Consider the following 22500-nt stretch of genomic DNA (forward strand, 5'->3'; position numbering starts at 1 on the left):
AGTGTAATTTCTTTAATGCAATGTCTTCAAGGGATGTCATCAGCCTGTGGTTATCACTCTCTTGTTATTGTTAGACGTGCTCGAATAACAAATAATTTACATTTTGTTATTTTTAGTATATGAATGAAAATAATTTTTGTTTAACAGATTGAAATCAATAATAAATTTTAACATCTTCAAATCACACTTTTGAAAGTGTAAAACATTTTAAAACCAATGAATCAGACGCGAAATTTTTTGAAAACATGTACATAAAATTATCATAGGAACAACAATATATTGTGGCTTGTTTTCAATCGTTAAATAGTAAAAAAAAATCCCGCTAAACACACTTTCTGAAGCAATATTTTCGATGTATAAGATTGCTTGTATTGTTTTGATCAATCACTAAATCACTTAAAAAAAAGTCACAAAACGTTGTTTTTTACACTCTGAATAAAATGATGTATAACTTCTCTGCCTAAATCTAAAGTTAAATTATTGAAAAGATTAATAAATCAGCAAAAAGTTTTGAAAATTACTGTAGATATTGAACATTTTTCATGCCAAGAAACGAGTCGGTCAAAGTTGAGGAATTTGTTCCCATAAAATATGCATAGCGAAAGTAAAAAATCAAATTATGAAAAATATCTCCGAGTGATGTTGAACGATGGTCGGTGCACTGCACCTTGAACAAAATGAGCCTCACGTGGTTCAATTTCAAATCGTCGCCTCATCACCACCACCACCGTCATCAACTTCATCATCGTCGTCGTCGTCATCGTTAACAACAACGGGCATCTTCATCTTCCAATCTATCTTCATCATCGTCGTCGTCATCATCCACTTCATCTCGGATCATTTGCAGTTTACAAATCAATTTACTTGACACATCATAAGATGAAAAAATATTACGATAGCCAAGCATGAAGGCATGAATGAATGCATCAAACTTAGTTATGCTCCTACAGTGAGGAATGATTGTGTGCGCTATATAGCTTTCATTTTAACATGTGTTTGCCTTCGTGTGCTTATAAAATAAAATATTTTATTACATATATGTATTGTGTATGTGTTATATCCTTTTCAGTTGCACAACAAAATGCACAAATGTTTAAATGCATTTGCTTAAACAAAGATATCACTTAGATGCCTCCGTATCAAATTATTTTAGTTTTGTAACCATGTTAATAGTTTTGCTTAAAAACGTAACTTAGATTGATTAACTACTATATTATCCGTTAGAGCAATATTTATTATCTCATAGAAACAATAAATCCAGTTCTTGGATTCGCACGCAATCTATCAATCAATCAATTAGCTTATAAAGCGCTATTTCCGCGATGTTCAACAGCGATCCTCAATGAATTTTGAAAACAGATGGGTCTTGAGATCCGCTCTAAACTTTGCAAGTGATGGAGAAGTAGTCAGAGAAGTAAGTAGAGAGTTCCAGAGAAAAGGACCAGAAAAAGCAAAAGCAGATTTGGCAAAAGAGTGTTTAACACGCACCATCATTCCACTCCAAAACACATCCGTATGCTTCCCGCTACCGCTGGCCTCCATATTTTATAATTCGTCGCAAAAATTTTGACAGATTTCGACCGTTGAATTATTAACTTTTGCAGAATTTTAAATAATTAACGAGACCTCAGTCAGCGTTAACAGCAGGCGTGCTCTACAGATCAAATGAGCCTTTAATCAATTATTCTAACGAAAAATTGAAATGATGCTAGGTCTAGGTCAAATGTGGTTTTGAACATGAATTTAACATTGGGCAAAAAATGAGTTTTGAAAAAATTAAAAAATATTATTTTAATTGAATTTTTATTTAAATGCACTTTTAAAAATTAAATAACATAATACAATATTTATAAATTTCTATTTGGACAAAATCGCAATGTTTCGACACAATTTAACGCTACGAATCAACACAAATAAATCAACCAAATACACAATTAATGTTTGGCCCGTAAAACAGCTTGTGCAGTGTGCACGCTGTTTCAATTCAAACTGACTTGCCGTTCAGGTGCTTATTGTTATTGTTGTTGCTTCATTTTTTAGTATACACACGCACACGCACACGCGCACACATATTCTTACACACACACATACCACAATAACAAAGCATTAAGAAGCATTCGATTTACATAATGATTCAAATAAATATTTTAAAATAATTATTATTATAATTAATTATTATAATTTTATAAATAATGATTCAAATAAATATTTTATAAAATGTTTTGACGTAATAGTAGGAAGTAATTTAAAAAATCGATGCTGATTTATTAATTGATGTATGTTGTAGGTTTTACTGAAAAGTTTGACCGTTTGCAAAAAAAACTTTAAAGGTAATATCACCACAAGTATGAAACTAACTCATGCATGTTTTTGTTGTGTTTGAGATGAGAGTCATTGAGAAGCCAGCCAAACAGACACATCAATGAACATTACAGCGTTTATTTATCTTTCAGTTTCAGTAGTTTTAATCTTTTTTTAATGCTTCCACCACTGTTCAAATAGCCACAAACAGCATGCAATACAAGCCATGAATTTTTTAGTTTTAAAATTTTTTGCTGAAATTTTCTGAAGCAGCTAGAAAATAACTGAAAATTGATTAAACACAAAGTAAATGATTGAATTTTCAAAGTGTATTATTATAAATGAAAAAAATTGTTTCAAAAGCATACGTTGATACACAAATAACGTTTGAAAAGTAATGGAAATGATTTATTGTCAAACACGTGAATTATGAACGTATGTAATTTATTGAATTCAGAAGCCATTACGTTATAAAATAATGGAAGCTTGTATGATGAAGATGTGATAAACGTGATAAACTATGGTGACTATGGTGACTGCTAGTTGACAGAATTGTTTATTATAACATTGTTAGCGCAATGTAGATATTCATAATAATGTTCGTCGGTTTTATATAAGGACGGAATGTTAAAACTGGCGACAAAATGAATGAGCTACACCGAAGTTGAATCTAACGAGTCGTGTACTCGTCAAGCACGTCTCGATCGCCTCAATTCAACGACAGACAACATTATATTTCACATTTTTGCCTTCGTGTTGTTGTTGTTGTTTTCGTTGTTTTAGTGAGAAACTTAAATAAAAATAAACATAAGTTATGTTGTATAATATAAAGTTTATTATTACTATGGTAATTTTTTGAATTTAGAAGCTTTTACTTAACGCCATAACATAATGGAAGCTTGTGAGATGAACAAGTGATGAACATCAGGTAAATTTCATTAGAAACTATTAAATACATTTTGTTATTAACTATTAAATACATTCAACAAAATTCAACGTGAGATGAGGTGGCATTATATTTTTAATGAACACATGCAGATACCATATTATCATAATCAATTTTAATGCTACCAAACTACCATTCTCAACGGCACGAACAAACGTTGGATCAAATATTCCAACAAAACGAACAAATCTATTTTTAAATTCCTTTTTTGAAATAATTAAAAGCAAGCACAAAAATATGAAAATGTTATTTATGGATACAAATTTAATTTTATATAAATAATGAATGAAAAAAAAATAAGACTGTTAAAATTTTATTTTATACAGCTTAATTTTCCGAATTTTTTTTTGTCAAAAAACTGATTCTGATTCCAAATAAAATTTTGATTTAAACCGTGCTGAACAGACGTAGTTCGTAATTAAATGAATGATTTGCAACTACAACAGGAAACCAAAATAAATTTTTTACCATGCACCGTTTTTTACCGCCATTGAATGGAAATTGAAATGAATGCATCAATGTTAATAACGCTGAATGTCGGCACAAATCACATTAAATTTGTTTGAAGCAAATTTGATACATTGCTAAAATTAACCGATCTGCTAATAAATTATATAAAAATAAATTTGTAGCATATAAAACATTATTTTATTCGTCGTTTTACATTTTGAGATGATTTATAGCTTCTGCCTTTTAAGCTCAATAAAAACAAAAATAGATTTTGAAAAATTTATATTATAATTATATTAAAATAGCAAAAAATATTTATATGAAGTCAGAGAAACTTTTTAATTTCAAACGCCATTGTCGGTGACAACTTTGAATGATAATTGTGATGAATCGCTTGTTTGTATGCTGAAAAAGTCGTCATACACACTTTCTACAGACACATTTCTCTGCAAGGATGTGCTGATGATTGTTGGCTGGAAGATTTGACGATCGGCTCTGCTCAGTTTTTGAATTTTAAGATGTTTAAAAAATGTTCGTTGTAAATTCATCGATATCATAATATAATAATAATCTATAATCATAATATAATATATGATAATATAATCATCATAATATCATAATATTTAATCTAATGTAAGCATTGTTACTATAATTTTTTAATTAAAAAAGTTGCTGAAAATATTATTATTTGACTTTTATTTATTTGGATGGCAATAATTAATTGCAATAATGTCATAAATCAGAACCTCCGGCCCAAAAAGATGCACGAATTGTTGCAAACTCAGCAGACGATTTTTTCAAACGCAAACACCAAACTGACCGCCACGGGTTACCAACTCTATTTTATTAGCACCACTCGCAACCTCAACTGTTATTTACTAAATTGTTATTTACTTTTGGGGACTGACTGTATGCATGGCATATACGAACCAGCCATCCAACCAACCAGCCAACCAACTAACCAACCAACCCGCCAGCAGGCCAACCATCCAACCAACCACCCATCCAACCAACCAGCTAACCAACCAACCAACTAACCAGCAGACCAACCGACTAACAATCCAACCATCAACCAACCATCCAGCCAACTAACCATTCAACCAATCAACCAACTAGCGAAGGTAACGAATGACGAATACATTTTTTAAAAAAATGAATCTGCTTTATGGCGTTGGTCAGTCATTGTTGGAGGCAGTTATTTGCGTAAAAATATGAATGGAAATTTAATGCAGCCACCAGCCACCAGCCACCATCATTATTAATTATTAACAATAACGAAAAACTTTTCTGTGAATAAACAATATCCTTCTTAGATAAACACTTGTGCAAATGTTTAAGTCGAAAAATAAATGAACTATTTCAAATCTATATAAATTACAAAAAATTGTGTGGTACAAAAATAGATAGAGAGGGCAAAAAAACCAATAGAAATCCAATTCCAAGCTGGCAGAATAAGAACTCCCTCAGAGAGGAACAAACATTGTTATCAGGAAATTGTGAAAGTGATGTGGCAATCTGGATGCTCAGTTAAACAGCCTTCAGTTTTGTCATGTTTGAGTCTTTCAGTTTTGTCATGTTTGAGTTTTTCGGATTTTCGACAAATATGAGAATAAGTTCTAAGAGCAAAAACTAGATCTAAAATAAATTTTGAGACTTTAATTATATGTTAAATAGGATGGACTTAATAAAAATATGAACAAATTTGATAAAATATCAAATTGCAAAAATTATTAAACATCCTTGTCTCGATGATGTTGAAATGGAATTGTGGGTGTATCATATTACACCAGATCTGAAATTCGAAGGACTCCTTACAACTTGTTGATGAACATACAATGTTTCCGTGTGTGTGTGTTTGTGTGTGTGTTCATGTGTGTATGCTTATTTATTATTTTATCTAGATATTTAGGTTTGTAAGTTTGTGTGAACAGTGGTTTGAAGTGTTTCGCTGGTGACACAGTTAAATTTTTTAGACCGTGTTTCAACATTAGAGAAATAATTTAGCAAGGGCTAATGTCTGCCTGAATATTTGATTACAAAATCACTGACCTATATTGAATGTGCAAGATAAAAATTGTTGTTCACTGGTTTTGAGATGATATAAAAATTACGTGAGTACGTTCATACACATATCCGTGTCAGCAGGCAACATACAAAGTAGACATAAAACAAACTAAAAAATAAACAATTTAAATTATTATTTGCCTCTGATTACGTGTAAAATAATTTCTGAAAAAAATCAAACAGACAAACACACGTGGTTTCTTTTAAGTCATATTCTCCAGATGCAACATCACATCAAATACCAAACTTGACCAGTACACCTCTCCATCTGGTCTATGAATTTCTGTAACTGCGCCAATTAAGCAATCATTTTTTAAATAAAAGATTGAAATAGAACAGACGTGGAATGTAACAGGATGAAACGCAAGTATTCGTAATGGGTGGATCGGTTAAACAGACTTTGTTTTAGTGAAAAATGTAGCAACAAATACCAATATTTATATTTTTTATTATTCTTTAAAAAATCATAACGAAAAATAAATAACGGAGAAAAAAATGCTTAAGCATGAAAAGTATTGAAATTAAAATAAAGTAATGGTTTAAAAACGCAAACAAATAAAATAATTTATTAATAAACTAGTTAATGATTTAGTAAGTTAGCTGAGTGATTGATAAGAAAACAGAATAGACTAAATTGAGTAGATGACTAAGTTTTATTGGTATACCCATTGTACAATGTTATGAACAGAAGCCAAGTATTGTAATAATAATAATGAAGAACATTAACAACTGTAAATGAGAGACACCTGAGTGAAATTAACAACTGTTGCTTTCCTAGTTATTAGCTTTAATAACTGTTTACATTTATATGTGTGGTGAAAATAGAACATTTATGAATATTATTATTTTATTAGAAGTTGTAGTAGTAGTATCGGTAGTGGTAGAAGTAGTAGTAGTAAAAGTAGTAGTAATAGAAGAAGTAATATTTGTAGTTGTAGTAGTAGTAACAGTATTAGTAGTAGTAGTAATAGTTGTAGTAGTAGTAATAATAATAGTAGTAGTAATTAATAGTAATAGTGGTAGTGGTAGTAGTAGTAGTAGTAGTAGTAGTAGTAGTAGTAATAGTAGTAGTAGTAGTAGTAGTAGTAAAAGTAGTAGTAATAGTTGTAGTAGTAGTGGTAGTAGGGTTAGAACATAAACATAAACAAAGTTGGCCATCTTATCATTCTACTATTACTTGTTTATTCTCAATACCATTGTTGTTGTAATCATTATTATTATTATTATTGTTATTATTATTATTTTTGTTATTATTATTATTTTTGTTATTATTATTATTTTTGTTATTATTATTATCAATAAATCATGGCGCTGACAAAGGACACTGATGATAGTGACGATAATAGCAATGAACTCGACAACATTAATTTCATTTCTGGCCTAACCGAGACAACAAAAACAACATAATGAAAATTTGTGCATCTCAAGATGACCATGTTAAACTATGTAGTTAACAAAATTACTTATACAAGTGAATGAACTCTTTAGATTAAATATACAAACCAATTAATTTTTCTATTTTAATTAAACGAAACAGATAACTTTTATATATTAATTAAACAAAACAATTATTTAGAAGACGACGATGATGATGATGATGAAGAAGAGGATGATGATGAATATAAAAACAAGGTCAAAAATTTTGGTTATATATATGTATATTTTGGTTACACACACACACACACACACACACACACACACACACACACACACACACACACACACACACATACACACACACATATATATATATATATATATATATATATATATATGTGTATGTGTGTGTGTGTGTGTATGTGTGTGTGTGTGTGTGTGTGTGTGTGTGTGTGTGTGTGTGTGTGTGTGTGTGTGTAACTAAAATATACCCTAAAAAGTATCAACCTTATTTTACATTCATCATCATCCTTTTCCTCATCATCATCGTCCTCACATTCACTCTCATTGATTTTATAACCACACCTCCCACATCATCATCATTATCATTATTTTCACAGTAAATTATGTGGTAGCTTTATTGTCATCATTAATATTACTAAAACATTACCATAATCGTGATGACATCATCATCATCATTTTTATTACCATCGTCATCATCGTGATTACATTATCATAATCGCCATCATCTTCATTATCATCATCATCATCACCATTATTATTGAAACATTTTGACGTCATCATTAACATCACCGGAACATCATCATTAATTTTATGACGTTGAAGCCATCATTATCTTCAACTGATCATTACATAAAAAATACTCTAGCCATGTTGTATAAATGCATGATGTGTTGTATCTATGTGTGGTATATCTATGTATGTTTTATCTGTGTATGTATTTATGTATGTTGTACCTCTGTATGTTGTATTTGTATATTTTTTTATCTAAGTATGTTGTATCTATGTGTGTTGTATCTACGTTGTTGTATTTAGGTGTGTTGTATCTTTGTATGTTGTATCAATTTGAGTGTGTTGCATGTCTGAGTTTGTATGTTTGTATCTGTCTGACTCTGAACATGTATGTGTATGTCTGTGCTGGTAGCTGTGCGTTTGCATTGAAAATTGAAAAATCAAAACAAAACAAATTTATGTGTTCGTTTCAGTAACTGTTTGTCTATCACTTTTACACATCTAATTACCTTAATTGGCCAAATATTTCAAAAAACAAAATGGCGGTCTTTACAGAGGAAATTGTTTGTTTTTTGTTTTTTTACTTGGGGACATTTTTATGTTGATCATCGAATTCTGTTTTTCTACCGACAATAAATCAGTCAAAGAAATTTTGCAGCGTGGTTTGCTGAATGTATAAACTATTGAAGAATTTTATTTAAAGAAATAATTTTGGTTCAGTATTATTGTCATCATCATCTTCTTCCTCCTCATCATTATAGTCTTCCTCATCGTCGTCGTCATCATCGTCACCTTCTGTTACTTCGCTGGCACCAAAATCGAACACATCTACAATTGAGTATGAATGTATATAAGTACATATATATGCATAGGATAGATGCTTCATTAGACGCAAATTTTTGTGTGTGTTTTCATGCTTTTCAAATTTTAGTTGGTCCTGTTTCTCTTACAGAAGCGAATGAATAGAATGGATGACCCTCAAAAGAACATTAATGCCTTTTGGAGCAGTAGGAAGGTGCATTCACCGTGTATATGCATTTATACAGCACATCAAGTATTATAAATATCTATTGATCAAGACTGTTTCTGTTGCGTCGTCCCATGGATTTATGCCTTGCAGCATTAGATTTGTTACTTTTACACATTCTACGTAGAAATCCATTTACAGTAATCTACTAGTGCGTGTCATTTTGTCTCTTCGTCGTTTGTTTGTGTTTGTTCGTTCTTTGTTTATGCGCGGTTTATATGCGTCAACTGTTCATACGATGGTTGCTTCGGCGTTAGTTGCTTATGCGTTGTTTGTTTATGCATTGTTTGTTTATGCGAGGTTGGTTTAAACGATGGCTGTTTGTGCAGTAGTTGCGTTTTGATTTTGCGTTATTTGTACCAGCACGCGTTTGAAAACAAGTTGTGCAGAAACCCGCCAGTAGCATAGCATCATGAGACGTTTGGCACATGTGGCGTTTGTAAATAAAAAACATTTATGCAAACTTCTGATATCAAAAAGTGCACACATTACACATTCTCTTACAAACCACACAGATATGTATGTGCATATATATATTTATATATATATATATATTTGCTATTTTGTTATTAATATTAGTTATAATTTGATAGCGTTTGTGAAAACTGCTATAACGAACGCTATATTTAGTTTTCTTTTAATAATAATAAAAATAATAATTATATATATATAAATATATATATTTGAATTTATATTAACAATTGACCCACAATAAAATCATATAATAAATATTTGGCTCGATTTTATTATCATATTAATTTAATTTCATATGTCGAAATATTCGTTTCTTTTGTTGCCAGGTTTTATTTCGATTTACTCTTTAAATTTCATTTCACAGTTTTGGTTGCATTTTGTCAAAGGACGCATAATAACTACTCAATACTTAACATAATAGTTCTGACGTACATATTATTTTTCTCTTTTCTTTTTTTTCCTTTTGACACTGTGGCTTATACAAGTTATTTTTCCTATTTGGTCTCCGAAGACCATTAATTGCTCTTTTTTATTGTGCAGTTTTTGGTTCTGAATAAATAAATAAATCCTCATCATCATCAATATATATATATATATATATATATATATATATATATAGTACAAACCTAAATACGATTAACTTACGTATATATAAGTTAATCGTACTCAGGTTTGGCGTCCAAGTAATCTGAGCTTGTGATTAAACACATCCTCAGTCTTTCCTATGGCCCGCCTGCATACCCGTCGTCTACATCTTCCACTGTGCCATTGGCCATCCCCACGACCTGGCTGCTATCTCATCAAAGTTTTAACCGATGTCAGGGTCAGAATGGATTTTAGGGGACAATAATATAATATAATTTGTAAGCCATTATAAATTTGTTTGTGAAGGAAATACAATTTTGACATATATGGCTGTGTTTGTTGAGGCGGCACTCTTGAGGAATGGATGTCCAACGATAAATTTGTTTTCCTGTTCGTATACATCTGTCTGTTTGAGCATTGTGCAGTACATTCATATACAATTGGTTGTACATTATCTTGTACAGTTATATACAATTTTGTTGTACATTATGCAATTATGCAAAACACATTCGCGATTCTTTAATTGGCTAATATTCGCACTCATCGTAACCACGCGAACAAACACGCACCTATATATATATATATATATATATATATACATACATACATATTATATATATATATATATATATATATATATACACACAGCACAATTTCTAATTATTATTATTATATATATATATATATATATATATATATATATAATATACAAGAAAATTAACGTTTATTGTTATTCTAACAAACACACATGCAACATAACCAAAAGACAAATCGGAGTATAAATTGATGGTAAAAATGAAGAATGTTGATCTTCACTTTGTTCCTATTTTGTCAAAAACATTTATGATGATTGATGTAATTTAAAATTCAAAATAGACTGGTGTAATTATGAATTGAAATGTGGCTTGTTAACAACGTCATTTGATATTCTGATATTTAAAATTAAATTTTAGAATATGCAAATAAATTTTTATGATACCTTTTCATTATATTCAAAGAGGCAAGCAGCAGCGAATGATGTTTGCATATTTTTTGAATTTTTTTAAACATTCGCCATCTCGAGAGTAGGATTCATCATTCACAACTCCTTTATCAATGAGATTTTGATTGCAATTTCATCAGACAGCGCAGAGCAGCGTGACACCAACATATTAATCATCGATCGCCTATTTGTACATGAATGCGATTTTTTAACAATTTTTTGGCTGTCTTCACAACCCGGCTCATATTTCGCTTTAAAAAAAAACATTGTTTCTCGCAGTTTATGCATAATAAAACATTATTTATTGGTTGACTCATTGAAAAAAAAGTTAAATTATATTTACCAATTGTTGTAAAATTTAATTTTCAACATTATTATATAAATTGGATTTTATTTTTATTGCAGTCGATTCGATGCATCTGAAAGAGTTGCTCAGAATTCTTCTAATTGGATCAGAAAAACAATCAAACGTCAAATCTCCGTCGAAGTTGAATTATAAAATAATTTTATTTCTTTTTGCTTCATTATTTGTTATCGTCCATTCATCCGACTACAAAGCAGCGAGACGTTCAACGAAGATACAACGACTGGAAACCAACTTCAGAGGCGTTGATGCACCCCACTTTAACCAGCTGAACAGAGCGGTGAACGACAACTTGAAGAAAACAAGTTCAACTGGAAAGAAGAACAAGCAGCAAGTTAATAAGGACAAAATGCTGTACAATGATAGCGAAAAAATCAACAAAGCAATTGAATACACTATAAACGAAGAAAACAAAGTACCTTATTATCTTGGAAATGTTCCAAGAGATGCGCAACTTACCGATCCAACCATTTCATCATCCAAAGCGGTTCATGGTTCGACGACACAATCACTACTGAGATATCACTTCCGTCCCGTGCCTCGCACGTTCTCCAAGTCCTACCACGTTGAAGATTACTTCAAGTTGAATGCCACAACCGGTGACCTCTATATATTCGTCGTCCTGGACCGAGATGAACTTTGCCCTCTGCACAACGAACGACCAGCTTCACTCGCCTCCTCCCTCATCATCTCCTCCACCAGAAGTTCCTCCTGCTCACTCACTTTTGATGTCGTCGTCAAGCCGATCGATTACATCAAAATCGTCAAAGTTAGTTCATTTGATTGTCCGCTAAATTTAACATTTCACGCAGATTTCTAGAAAAAATTATTAAATTTGAAAATGACGCAAGTGAATAGATTTTGTGCGCACAAATTTGATGTCAGTTTGCATTCAACAAAAAATTATTTTTATATGATTGAAAGTTAACAATTTGTTACGGTCGAACATTTTTAAATAATTTTCATTTCAAATTTTTTTTTGTTAATCCTTTGGCTCGTTAGAACTTTCAATTTAATTTTTTTTCTTAAGCATTTGTTAACAAGTTTTCCATCCTCCAAGTTTTGTAATCCATCAATCTGCTTTCATAAAGCCTACAACACGCAGATTTCGCTTGGCAAAAAAACTTAAGCTTCTCTTGTTTTGTTTCAATATTATTGCAGACGTCACGTTGTCGTTTTTAGGTTACATGAAATATCACTGCTGGCTAGCTGGCTGGCTGTCTGGCTTGCCTACTCAGTTCTTCTCCTCCTTCTAACTTACTTATGAGAATGTCCAACATCAACCAAACGAACAAATTTTGATCGATTCTACATGCGCATGTTATGCTTCGAGTCATCAAAAAATTAAATTAATTGAAATTAAATGTAAAATACAAATTTTAGTATTAACAACAGCTTCTGTTAATATTTTTCATTTTCAATAATTTTTTTGAAGTTCATAATAATAGCAAAAAATAAATGAACAGCTTGTAGTTGCTGGTGACAAATATTGAATTAATGGAGACAAAAAATAATGTTTAAATGGAATATACAATATACAAAACTTCAACTTCAAATAATCCCACTGCTTCCCATAGATAACAGTCAACTTGTTGGACCTCAACGACAATGCTCCCAGGTTTCAGAAAAACAGGACAACGATTGAAGTGGCAGAGTCATCAAGTCTGGGCTACTTCATCCACCTGCCGTCAGCTGAAGATCACGATACTGGAATCAACGGCATCCAGGTTGGGCTGCTAACGTTTGAATTTCTAAGTGCGGTGAGGTAATATGTTGTAAATATATCAAAAACATTTATAAGGAATTTTCATTTTTTTAAACAAGTGGGACTTATATCAAATTATTTTCAATATTTTAGGTTCAATTTAATTCAATCAACTCTACGACCAAGTTAATATATAATATCTAGATTGAATTTTTGTATTAAAGTTTATATAAAAAATTTATAAAAAAAATGATATATTTTACTAGAAATAAAATGAAATATAAATTAACGGCTACTTGCCGTTACATTTTTTTTCTTGCGACCCGACAAACACAAATATTTTTACACAAACTCAATATTAGTTTTTAAATTAAAGTTTTCGCAATGTGTAACTTTTAGTTATAGGTTTTATCGGTGTAAAAGTTTTAAAATTTTGTATCTATCAACACTATTTTGATCAATTTAAATATTGTATGTACGATCGATGGATAGTCGTTACTTAAAGTGATATATTCATCCGAACTGACTGACTCTGACTAGCTGGCTGACTGGTTGGCCGGCAGGCTGAATTGCTGGCTGACTAACTGAATGACCGACTGATTGATTGATTAAGTAAAAAATTATTGCTATAATATAAACATAATATAAATAAATAATTTTAAAAAATCAAATATTGGGACGCAATATAAATGAGACTGATTAATAGCTGGGAAAAATTATAAATACCACATCAAGTTACTCTCCCACCACTGTCAATAAATCCGATTTAATCTCTTCATTGAAGGATGATGACAATATCTCATTGTACACTAACTGATATGGGATGATATACAAAATAAAAACTGATACCAAAATTATTTCCAATTATCATTCAACCTGCAACTTCTTTACATCAATTAAATGTAAGGCTATTATTTGCAGATCAATAAAAATTTCAGAAATTTTTTTTTGAAAAGTCGAAATATTATATGGAATAATCTAAAACAATTACATTTTTAAATTAATTATTCAAAAATATTTTTGATCTTATTGACTGAACAACGTTAAAATTAGCACTTTTGAAATTTGCAGCTTAATCGATCAAATGGTTGTACAATTTTTTTTAATTATTAGAGTTCGTCTTAAAAACAATTTAAATTTAGAAAGTTTTAGACATCCTGAAATCATTTTATCTTTTGGAAATTTACGGCATGTAAAAGGATTGAAACATTTATGAAAATGCAATATAATTAAGTATCGTAAAGCATTTGACATTAAAAATAATGAATTTAACATCGTAAAAAAATTGGACAGTTGTGCAAAAACTTGTGTTATGAATGTTTACAACTGAATGCAAACGTTTCAGAAATGCATCTAGCAGGATAAAGAAATGTGCTCGGTTGAAAGGAATCATCGGAGAGAACAGTTGGTTGCTTGTTATTTACGAGTGTTACTTTTAATCCACCTCTTCATGGCTCAACAACTCTCTCCTCTCTCTTCTTCTTTTTCTAACAGCCAACCATTTTTTTCTCTTTTTAACGCACTTCATTTTTTTAGAAACATAAATATTCACTTGGGATCATAACTTTCAAAAATCGTAAACATATATTTAAAATTGTTCTATGCGGTCCCTCCAAAGCATGCTGTCATGCAGGCACATTCCAGCAATATCCTTTTCATTATATTTATATTCGTTTATTTATTTGCCGATTGGCTTACAGGCTGCCAATTTTTCGTTTTCTCTAACAAATTATCTCAGTAATGTCTTCGCGATCTTTGACAGGTCAAAAACGAGAAACGCAAGTGGAAAGAAATTCTCACAGCTGCCTGCCAAGTTGGTTTTCATGGAAATTCTAACAATAAATAATCCAATTTGTTGGAGCTGCAATCCAGAAACAAAACATTATGCAAAACTTTTTTTAATTATATGTCTTTAAGAATTTTACAAGAAAACTAACTTTTTATATTTATTAAATAATTAATTCTTAAAAATATTTTTAATTTTTAACAAAAAAATAAGGTTAATGTAACTTAAAATAAATTTTCATTTTTATTATTTAATTTCATAAAATATAATTGCATAAAATAAGTTGAAAAATTTAATTAAAAAACAAAAATTGAGCAAAAGTATTAATGACATTAATGAAAAAAAGAAATCGGTGATGATGTCGACTGCATATTCTAACCACTGACCCATGACCACGAACTTCTCTTTTTTACATTCACAAAATGATTGCTTGTTACGATACGATGACCGCGCGAGATGCAACTGCAGTCCTCTCTCCTTCACTCCTATTTCGAAATGCCGCACCGACATTTTGATGAATGTCCCTCATAACTGGCGTTCCTCTTATTTTTAAATCTATTCGTGAGTTCTGTTTAGTTTGTTTCTAATAAATTTAGTCATATAAACTACGTTATTGAAACTTCCACTAAAACCTAGAAAATCTATGGCATCCAATAACAAAATTGTGCATACAATGAGAAAATTGCTTGCAAGCATTAAAACTTTCTAGCGGTGAAGTAAAGTTACAAATGCCAACCACTCTCAATGATTCCAAATGATGAATACGATTTTCATTTGAAATGAAAGAAGCCGAAACACGATAATTTGCGGATTAAGTCAAGTAATCCACTGAAAATTATCAGCGCAGTATGAGTTTTTTTTTCATTTTGCTATTTATTTTTATAAGCGTGTTTTCTTTCTGTATTTAATTTTGAAATGCTTTGAAATTGAAATATATCCGGCTTGAACAATTGTTTGAGAGTTTCAGAGGAAGTTTGAAGGTTTAACGATAGTCAATGGTGCCTGTTTAAGGAAGTTAATATCTAAAACGTTGTCAGTGGCAGTTCCTACATTCAATTGAAAGTAACTTTCTATGAATTGTGCACAACGCAACTGAAACAAACATCAAATATTTTATTTAGAACTCAATCAAGAACGTCATTCAATATGTAAAAGAACTTGGAGACCCGTTTTAGAAGTTATTTCCTACATATTATCCTGCAAAAGTTGCCTAAACGAGAATTGTTAATCATACGCAGTGGCAAGAAAATAATTGTCAGCTGGTCCATTATACGCTTAGGACGGGCACAGAAGTCAACCGAAGTGTGGGAGTTGTTATTGAGGTGTGACTAACGTGTAATGTATGTGGAGACGGTGAATGTGTTGTAAGCAGGCACACGTACACGCACTGCGTGTTAATAGATGCAAGGAAACGAACAACAGCTGCACTCCATGCTGCAACACCACTGAAATTGTGAATTAATGCAGTTGACTCAACATAGGTGTAGCGCTAATAAGCTTGTTAGCTCTTTACTTTTTTATCTATTTTTTTTGTTTGTTCAAAGACCTAAAATAAAAAGGCAGTGAGCAAGGAAATAAAAAGTGAAAAAAATTAAATGTATGAATGATTTATTTCATTATTACTATTGAAAATTTAAGGTTGAATAAAAACTTAGATATCAAACATCATTTCATGTGGCAACGAGATCATAATTAAATGGGTTTCTTTTCATCGTTCAATAGTTCAACAATGTTCATATATTTTTTTCTGTCACTTATTTTTCTGTTTTATAATTCCAACATTATTTTTGGTCGATAATGAAACAAATACTAATGAGCTCCTAGGTTAAAATCTGCGCTCATAATTTCTCTTATGCAACACAAAAGGTTTTATGTGAACATAAATTTGAGTTTATAATGAGACTCCATATTTCTAAACATTAAATCATTCTGACTTAGATGTTTACACGAAATTGAAGAATGAATAATTTCTTGCTCTTCAAATGATTCCGCACTTATGAAGCAAACAGGCTCATTCAAATGAACTTTATGAATGGAATGGAATGGAGTGGTGATATTTAGTGATTCCGGACTGGCAAATAAACATGCAAACGAATATGAAGAGTTGAATGTGTGGCATGCAAATATGCATCCAGTATAGAACATCCTTTGGATGGCTGTACAAAATGCATGGGTACAATATACAATTATACATACATACGTGTATGAAAAAAGTGTGCACGTAAAGTTCATGTATGTACATTATCAGCTGGCATACATTTGCAATATACATACTGGTACACACACGATATGCATGTACACACAGCGTACAATTGTGCACAAATAGAATACACAAAACCTTCAAGATATCTGCATGCTTTCACATCCTTTTATTTGCATCACGCTCAAAAAATTGTTTGATACAACTTTATCGTTGTACTTCCATCGCTCATATTTTTCCTCGATACGAGTATCAAAAAAGAAGGAGAAAATCTTTATAATGCTGGCGTACCATGATGTATTGATATAATGTGGCAATCAAAGATATTCTACAGCAACTTCACAAGATTCCATACAAAATGAAATTTTCTGTTGTATAAATTTTATAAATTGTTAAATAAAAGAATTTTACAAGAGCAACTAAATTGAAATTTGGATGAACAAAATACTGTTCCGAATTCACACCTAAACATCTTCATGTCACATATGATAAATAAACAAACAAACACAGACATAGAGAGAGAGAGAGAGAGAGAGAGAGAGAGAGAGAGAAAGAAAGAGAGAGGTTGTATGATATACACAGTTACACACATCCATCTCCATTTCACATTTCACATGTGATGCTTACACAAGCACACAAACATTCTCATGTTCACACATGCATAAGCACCTTGACATTAAAATACTTGAAAGACATTTTTTCAATAAAAAATAAATAAATGGAAAAAATAGCAAATTTTGTATCTTTTTGCGACCCTCTTAAATTACAATCTTACCGACTGATGCCGTGTTGCATTAATCATTAGTTTGAACAACAAATTATTTATACTATTTCAAAACTATTTAAAAACTTGGTAATCATCGATTTATTCTTAAAAAATTAATTTTTATGTGATATCAAATTTTTTAACAAACTTACTCACCATTTACAACTTTCAAGAACATTTATGAATGAGACAACATTGAATTGAATGACTGCCACATGTTGCGGTGAATGAAACTATTTTCGATTTACTCCACTTATTACCAGTAGCGTAGCCGGAACTTTGTACGGATGTGGCTGGCTTAAATTTAATTTTAAAGAAGTTGGCGTTTGGTGACTATTTTTTCTTATCACATAATTTTTTATAATTTCTTTTAAAACCGGTGGTTTTGTACAAATTTAACTTAATTTTATTGTTGCAAGGGGCTGAAATTGTTTTCAGTCAAAAGTTGAACAAATTTCTTCGAAAATTTTGTTCAATTTAGCTATAACTCTAGCAAAATTTTCTATTTTGTCTTTAGTACCAAAGACGCCTTGGCAACGCATCTGACCTTTATAAATTTAAACATGATCTCTGATTAAACCTCTGATTGTATAATTTTAATAAACTCCAAAAATAATTTTTTATCGGTGATCTAATAAAAAGTTAATTCGATTCCGCCGGCTCAACCATATTAATGAATTTAAACAGTTGTTATATTTAAATGTTGCCGGCTGTGCTCTATTTTTTAAGAATAATCTTTTTGGTCACATGTTCGGTAAATGTTTCTTCTCTAAAGTTATTGAAAACCCAATTTTACTCTTGCTTGTAATAAAATAAGAAACTGGTACAAAATCTTCTGGCAACAACCAGGAATATCAACTCGTCAGTGCGTACAACGAGTTCGAGTTGGTGGCCGCCGATCAGATTGATGACTCCATTGATGTCCTCCTCAAACTCGTCTCCAAACTCGACAGAGAAGTATGCGATCATTACGAGGTAAGCACATCTCAACATTCCAACTTTTTCAATTATTTTTCAAGTATTCTATTTTTTGCTTAATCAATTTTTCAAATTATTTTTTAGTTTTTTATTGTTAAAATTTTGAATGTAAAAATTTTTATTTTGTTTTTCTTCTTTTCAAAATAAATTTCCGTACCGAAACCATAATTTGACGATCGCTGATTTGCTGAACTGATGATGCATGCAGATGCAGTCGTCATAAGCTGCATAACTTGGCATGCATTTGATTGCTCGAAATGTAAACATCCCATTTGTTCGTGTTTTATGATGGAACAAATGTTTTCATGTGCAGTTATATTTTCAGTTGCTGCTTTGATAAAATATGTTTTATGTGCAAGAAGCTGTTTGTTTCAAAAACGACCAGCAGAGCAGCTCACATAGGATGACGTCACATTATTGGAAAATTATTTTGTACACAAATAAACCTTGCAATTTGAAACTGTTTGTACGTACCCTTCAAAATTTACTTTCAAATCATTAAATCTGCTGTATACAAACACATGTAGTGCATCACTGCTGCACACAACAAACACCGTTGCAAACACGTCACGTGCGTTGCATACACACTGCATACACTAATCAAAGTGTACACCGCATAACGTGTACATTACACAATCACATTGCAAAAACTTCAGATGGAAATCAATTTGTAAACCATTATTGTACTGTTTCAAAAGGTTGATTGTGTATATGTACATTAAACATAGAAGAAATTGTATTTTGTATGTTACATCGACAAATAACAATGTTGACAACGCACAAAGCATCCATCACAGCGCATAAGGCACATTCACACCTGCAAAACAAGATCGGAAATCCTATTAGCACATTCTACACACTGCCGACCTTTTGACTTGCTTGCTTTAAAAATAGCATCCATCATAGTTATGACACGTAAGGACACATTAAACAATTTACAGGTGACGTTAATAGCCATCGATGGAGGCAGGCCAGCCAAAAGCGGCTTCATAGACATCGAAATAAAAGTAATCGACTCCAATGATAATCCACCGGTCTTCGAGAAGTCATCGTACAGCGTAACCGTTCTCGAAAGCACCCTCCCGGGAACCACCCTTTTGACCGTGCACGCCACCGACAAAGACGTGGGAGCAAACGCCCACATCACTTATCTACTTTCGCCAAATTCCGACCACGCGTATGGCGACGTCTTCCAGATTAATGGTCACTCGGGAGAAATTCTGATCATGAAACCGCTCGACTACGAGACCAATCGATACTACAGACTGACCGTCCTGGCAAAGAACGATGACAATCTGGTTCATCTCCTGACTTCGACGGTGACTGTTGAAGTATTTGTGGAGGACGTGAACGACAACCCTCCCGTTATATCGGTCAACTTCTGGCCTCATCGAACGCACGCCGAGGTCATGGAGAACATCGGCCCTGACGTCTTTGTTGCTCTCATCACCGTCAAAGATGCTGACTCCGGGAAGAGTGGAGCCTTCACATGCAGTGTTGAGGGCACAGCACTCTTCAGACTCGTGCCAGTCTACTCGCAAGAGTTCAAGCTGCTCACCAATCAAGTCTTTGATCGGGAAGAACAAGATTTACATTCGGTGAGTTGAATTATACATTTTTGTGTCAATTTTTTCCTTAAAATTATTTCAATAATAATTTTCCTTTCTTCGAAAAATTAAAACGAATGTCTGAACATTCACCCAAACAAAACGCCGCTTGTGTTAACTACATTCAATTAAAAATATGCAAACGTGCTGTTTGTAAAATCTTTTAAAACGTAGGAATTGTTGAAAAACTATAAAAAAATATTAAACAAAATTTTTGTACGTTTTCATATAGCAGAATAAAATTTAATAAATTAATTAACATTCCAATAAATATTTTAACGACTAGTAAAGTTGTTTGAATGTTTGATAAAAATATTTAAAAGTTCTACGACGGAATGCATAAGATATAAAAAAAATTATTATTTATTAATTTCGGAAAAATAGCTTCAAAAAAAGCTGGAGGATGGTTGCGTTGCATGCGATGCGATACTACAGTCAGGCACACTGCTATGTGCCGTGCACTATAAAATATATTAGGTGTTAACATTTTATGGTCGTGTTGAGTTTTGTGATAAGGTGTGCACGGTACGTAGCATGCTATTTGTTGCAACTATCTATGGGGTCTTTGCATTTTGCTCTTATGTTTTTATAACATTATATAAATATATATAATCTGGACACCTACAAATCGTATCAATTTGAACACCGAAGATGGTATAGGAATACCGGAAAAAGCTTTTCTGTTCTATCATGCATAAAACAAACAAAAAGTTTGGTTTTGAAATAAAGAAACTTGAAAATGATTCACGATCAACCGTTAGAAAAATCGAAAAGTTAAATTGGAAGTTAACTAACGCCGAACATGCTGTGATTTTTATCAATAATATATATATATATATATATATATATATATATATATGTGTGTGTGTGTGTGTGTGTGTGTGTGTGTCTGTGTGTGTGTGTGTGTGTGTGTGTGTATTATTCATTGTTGTGTGATTTTTTATTGGAATAAAATGGTGCTGTATATGTTGTATGTTATTCTTTATTATAGGAGAATTGATGTCTGTGATTATCAATAATGGTCACACGTCAAAACTTGTTTATTTTTCCATGCAAATGTTCTCATATGCGTTGATATTGGTTCGGACGAGGCGGAATGATGTGACAAATTAGCGGCCATCAGCGGTATTGAGACGCAGCATTAACAAGTGGAATCCTGAATTATTTTTCATGCAGGCTCGCATCAAGTGGACAATTTGATCCACACATTTACTCCAGGATGAACATTTACATAAAAGAATAATGCTGAACTGCTCCATTGAGATGCCAGGCGGACTCTTCCAGGTTATGTCTCAAGCCACGTAATGCACGCGCAGATGTCAACTCAATTTCGTAGGCACATATGCGTGCAAACAGCAGAATGTACCTGCATTGAAAATGAAGCTTGAATCAAAGGTACCACAAATCATAATAGCTACTGATTGAAATATTTATGCCAGTCTTGCATTATTGATATCGTACTGTATGTATAAACAGAACGTTCCGTCGGTCGGTTGTAGAGGACAGAACATTTGTGAACAATCATTTCATTATGACGCAATCATCCACCTCTCGTACATTCTCCCGTCAAATGCACAAAACAAACAGTGCACAGTTTGTAAAGCAGGCTTTAGACAGTTCGCTGAGTTAGATCACTTTTTGTTTTTTCATTATTTCAATTGAAGAACAAAACGTACAAACGAGTTAATCCTGCCCATGCAATAAACAAAACACTTGAGTAGACATTGTTAATCAGCGGAAGAAATTAAGCAGGCACAACTTGTAACACGGAGGGAGAGCACAAACAAATGCACAATTTTTCACATCATTCGTGAAAACATTTGTCCCTCGTGTCGCCCGCTTGGAAACTTACTTTTCAAAACTGCCAATTTGTCTTTAAAAAATAAGTAAAAACATGTAATAGTATGGTTTACTCAACTGTACATCTAAAAATTACTGAAGCTGTCTTAATAAATATCAATAAACCCCAAATAAAGAATGATAACATCATTACCAACTCGACGCCTTAATACTTACTTCAATAACAATGAAGAACAAAGAAATGACAAGAACAAAGATAAAGAATACGATTAGTTCTCCGATAAACCGGAAGCCAGTGAAGAGCAAAAAGAATTGGCTTAACGTGGTCATATTAT

General features: G+C 31.9%; 1 protein-coding gene across 1 annotated transcript in view; it reads left to right on the forward strand.

Moving 5' to 3' along the window:
* Nucleotides 1–11364: 11364 nt before the first annotated feature.
* Nucleotides 11365–22500, forward strand: part of HELRODRAFT_107069 (hypothetical protein) — a gene marked incomplete at its 3' end in the record, with an annotated part of 15251 nt that continues 4115 nt past the window's right edge. The window contains exons 1-4 of the mRNA XM_009024601.1: nucleotides 11365–12092; nucleotides 12901–13050; nucleotides 18630–18755; nucleotides 19700–20356. Coding sequence (XP_009022849.1) covers nucleotides 11373–12092; nucleotides 12901–13050; nucleotides 18630–18755; nucleotides 19700–20356 — 1653 coding nt within the window. The 5' untranslated portion in view covers nucleotides 11365–11372. The remainder of the gene's footprint in view (nucleotides 12093–12900; nucleotides 13051–18629; nucleotides 18756–19699; nucleotides 20357–22500) is intronic.

Source organism: Helobdella robusta (assembly GCF_000326865.2).
Source record: "Helobdella robusta unplaced genomic scaffold HELROscaffold_4, whole genome shotgun sequence".
NCBI classification, from domain to species: domain Eukaryota; kingdom Metazoa; phylum Annelida; class Clitellata; order Rhynchobdellida; family Glossiphoniidae; genus Helobdella; species Helobdella robusta.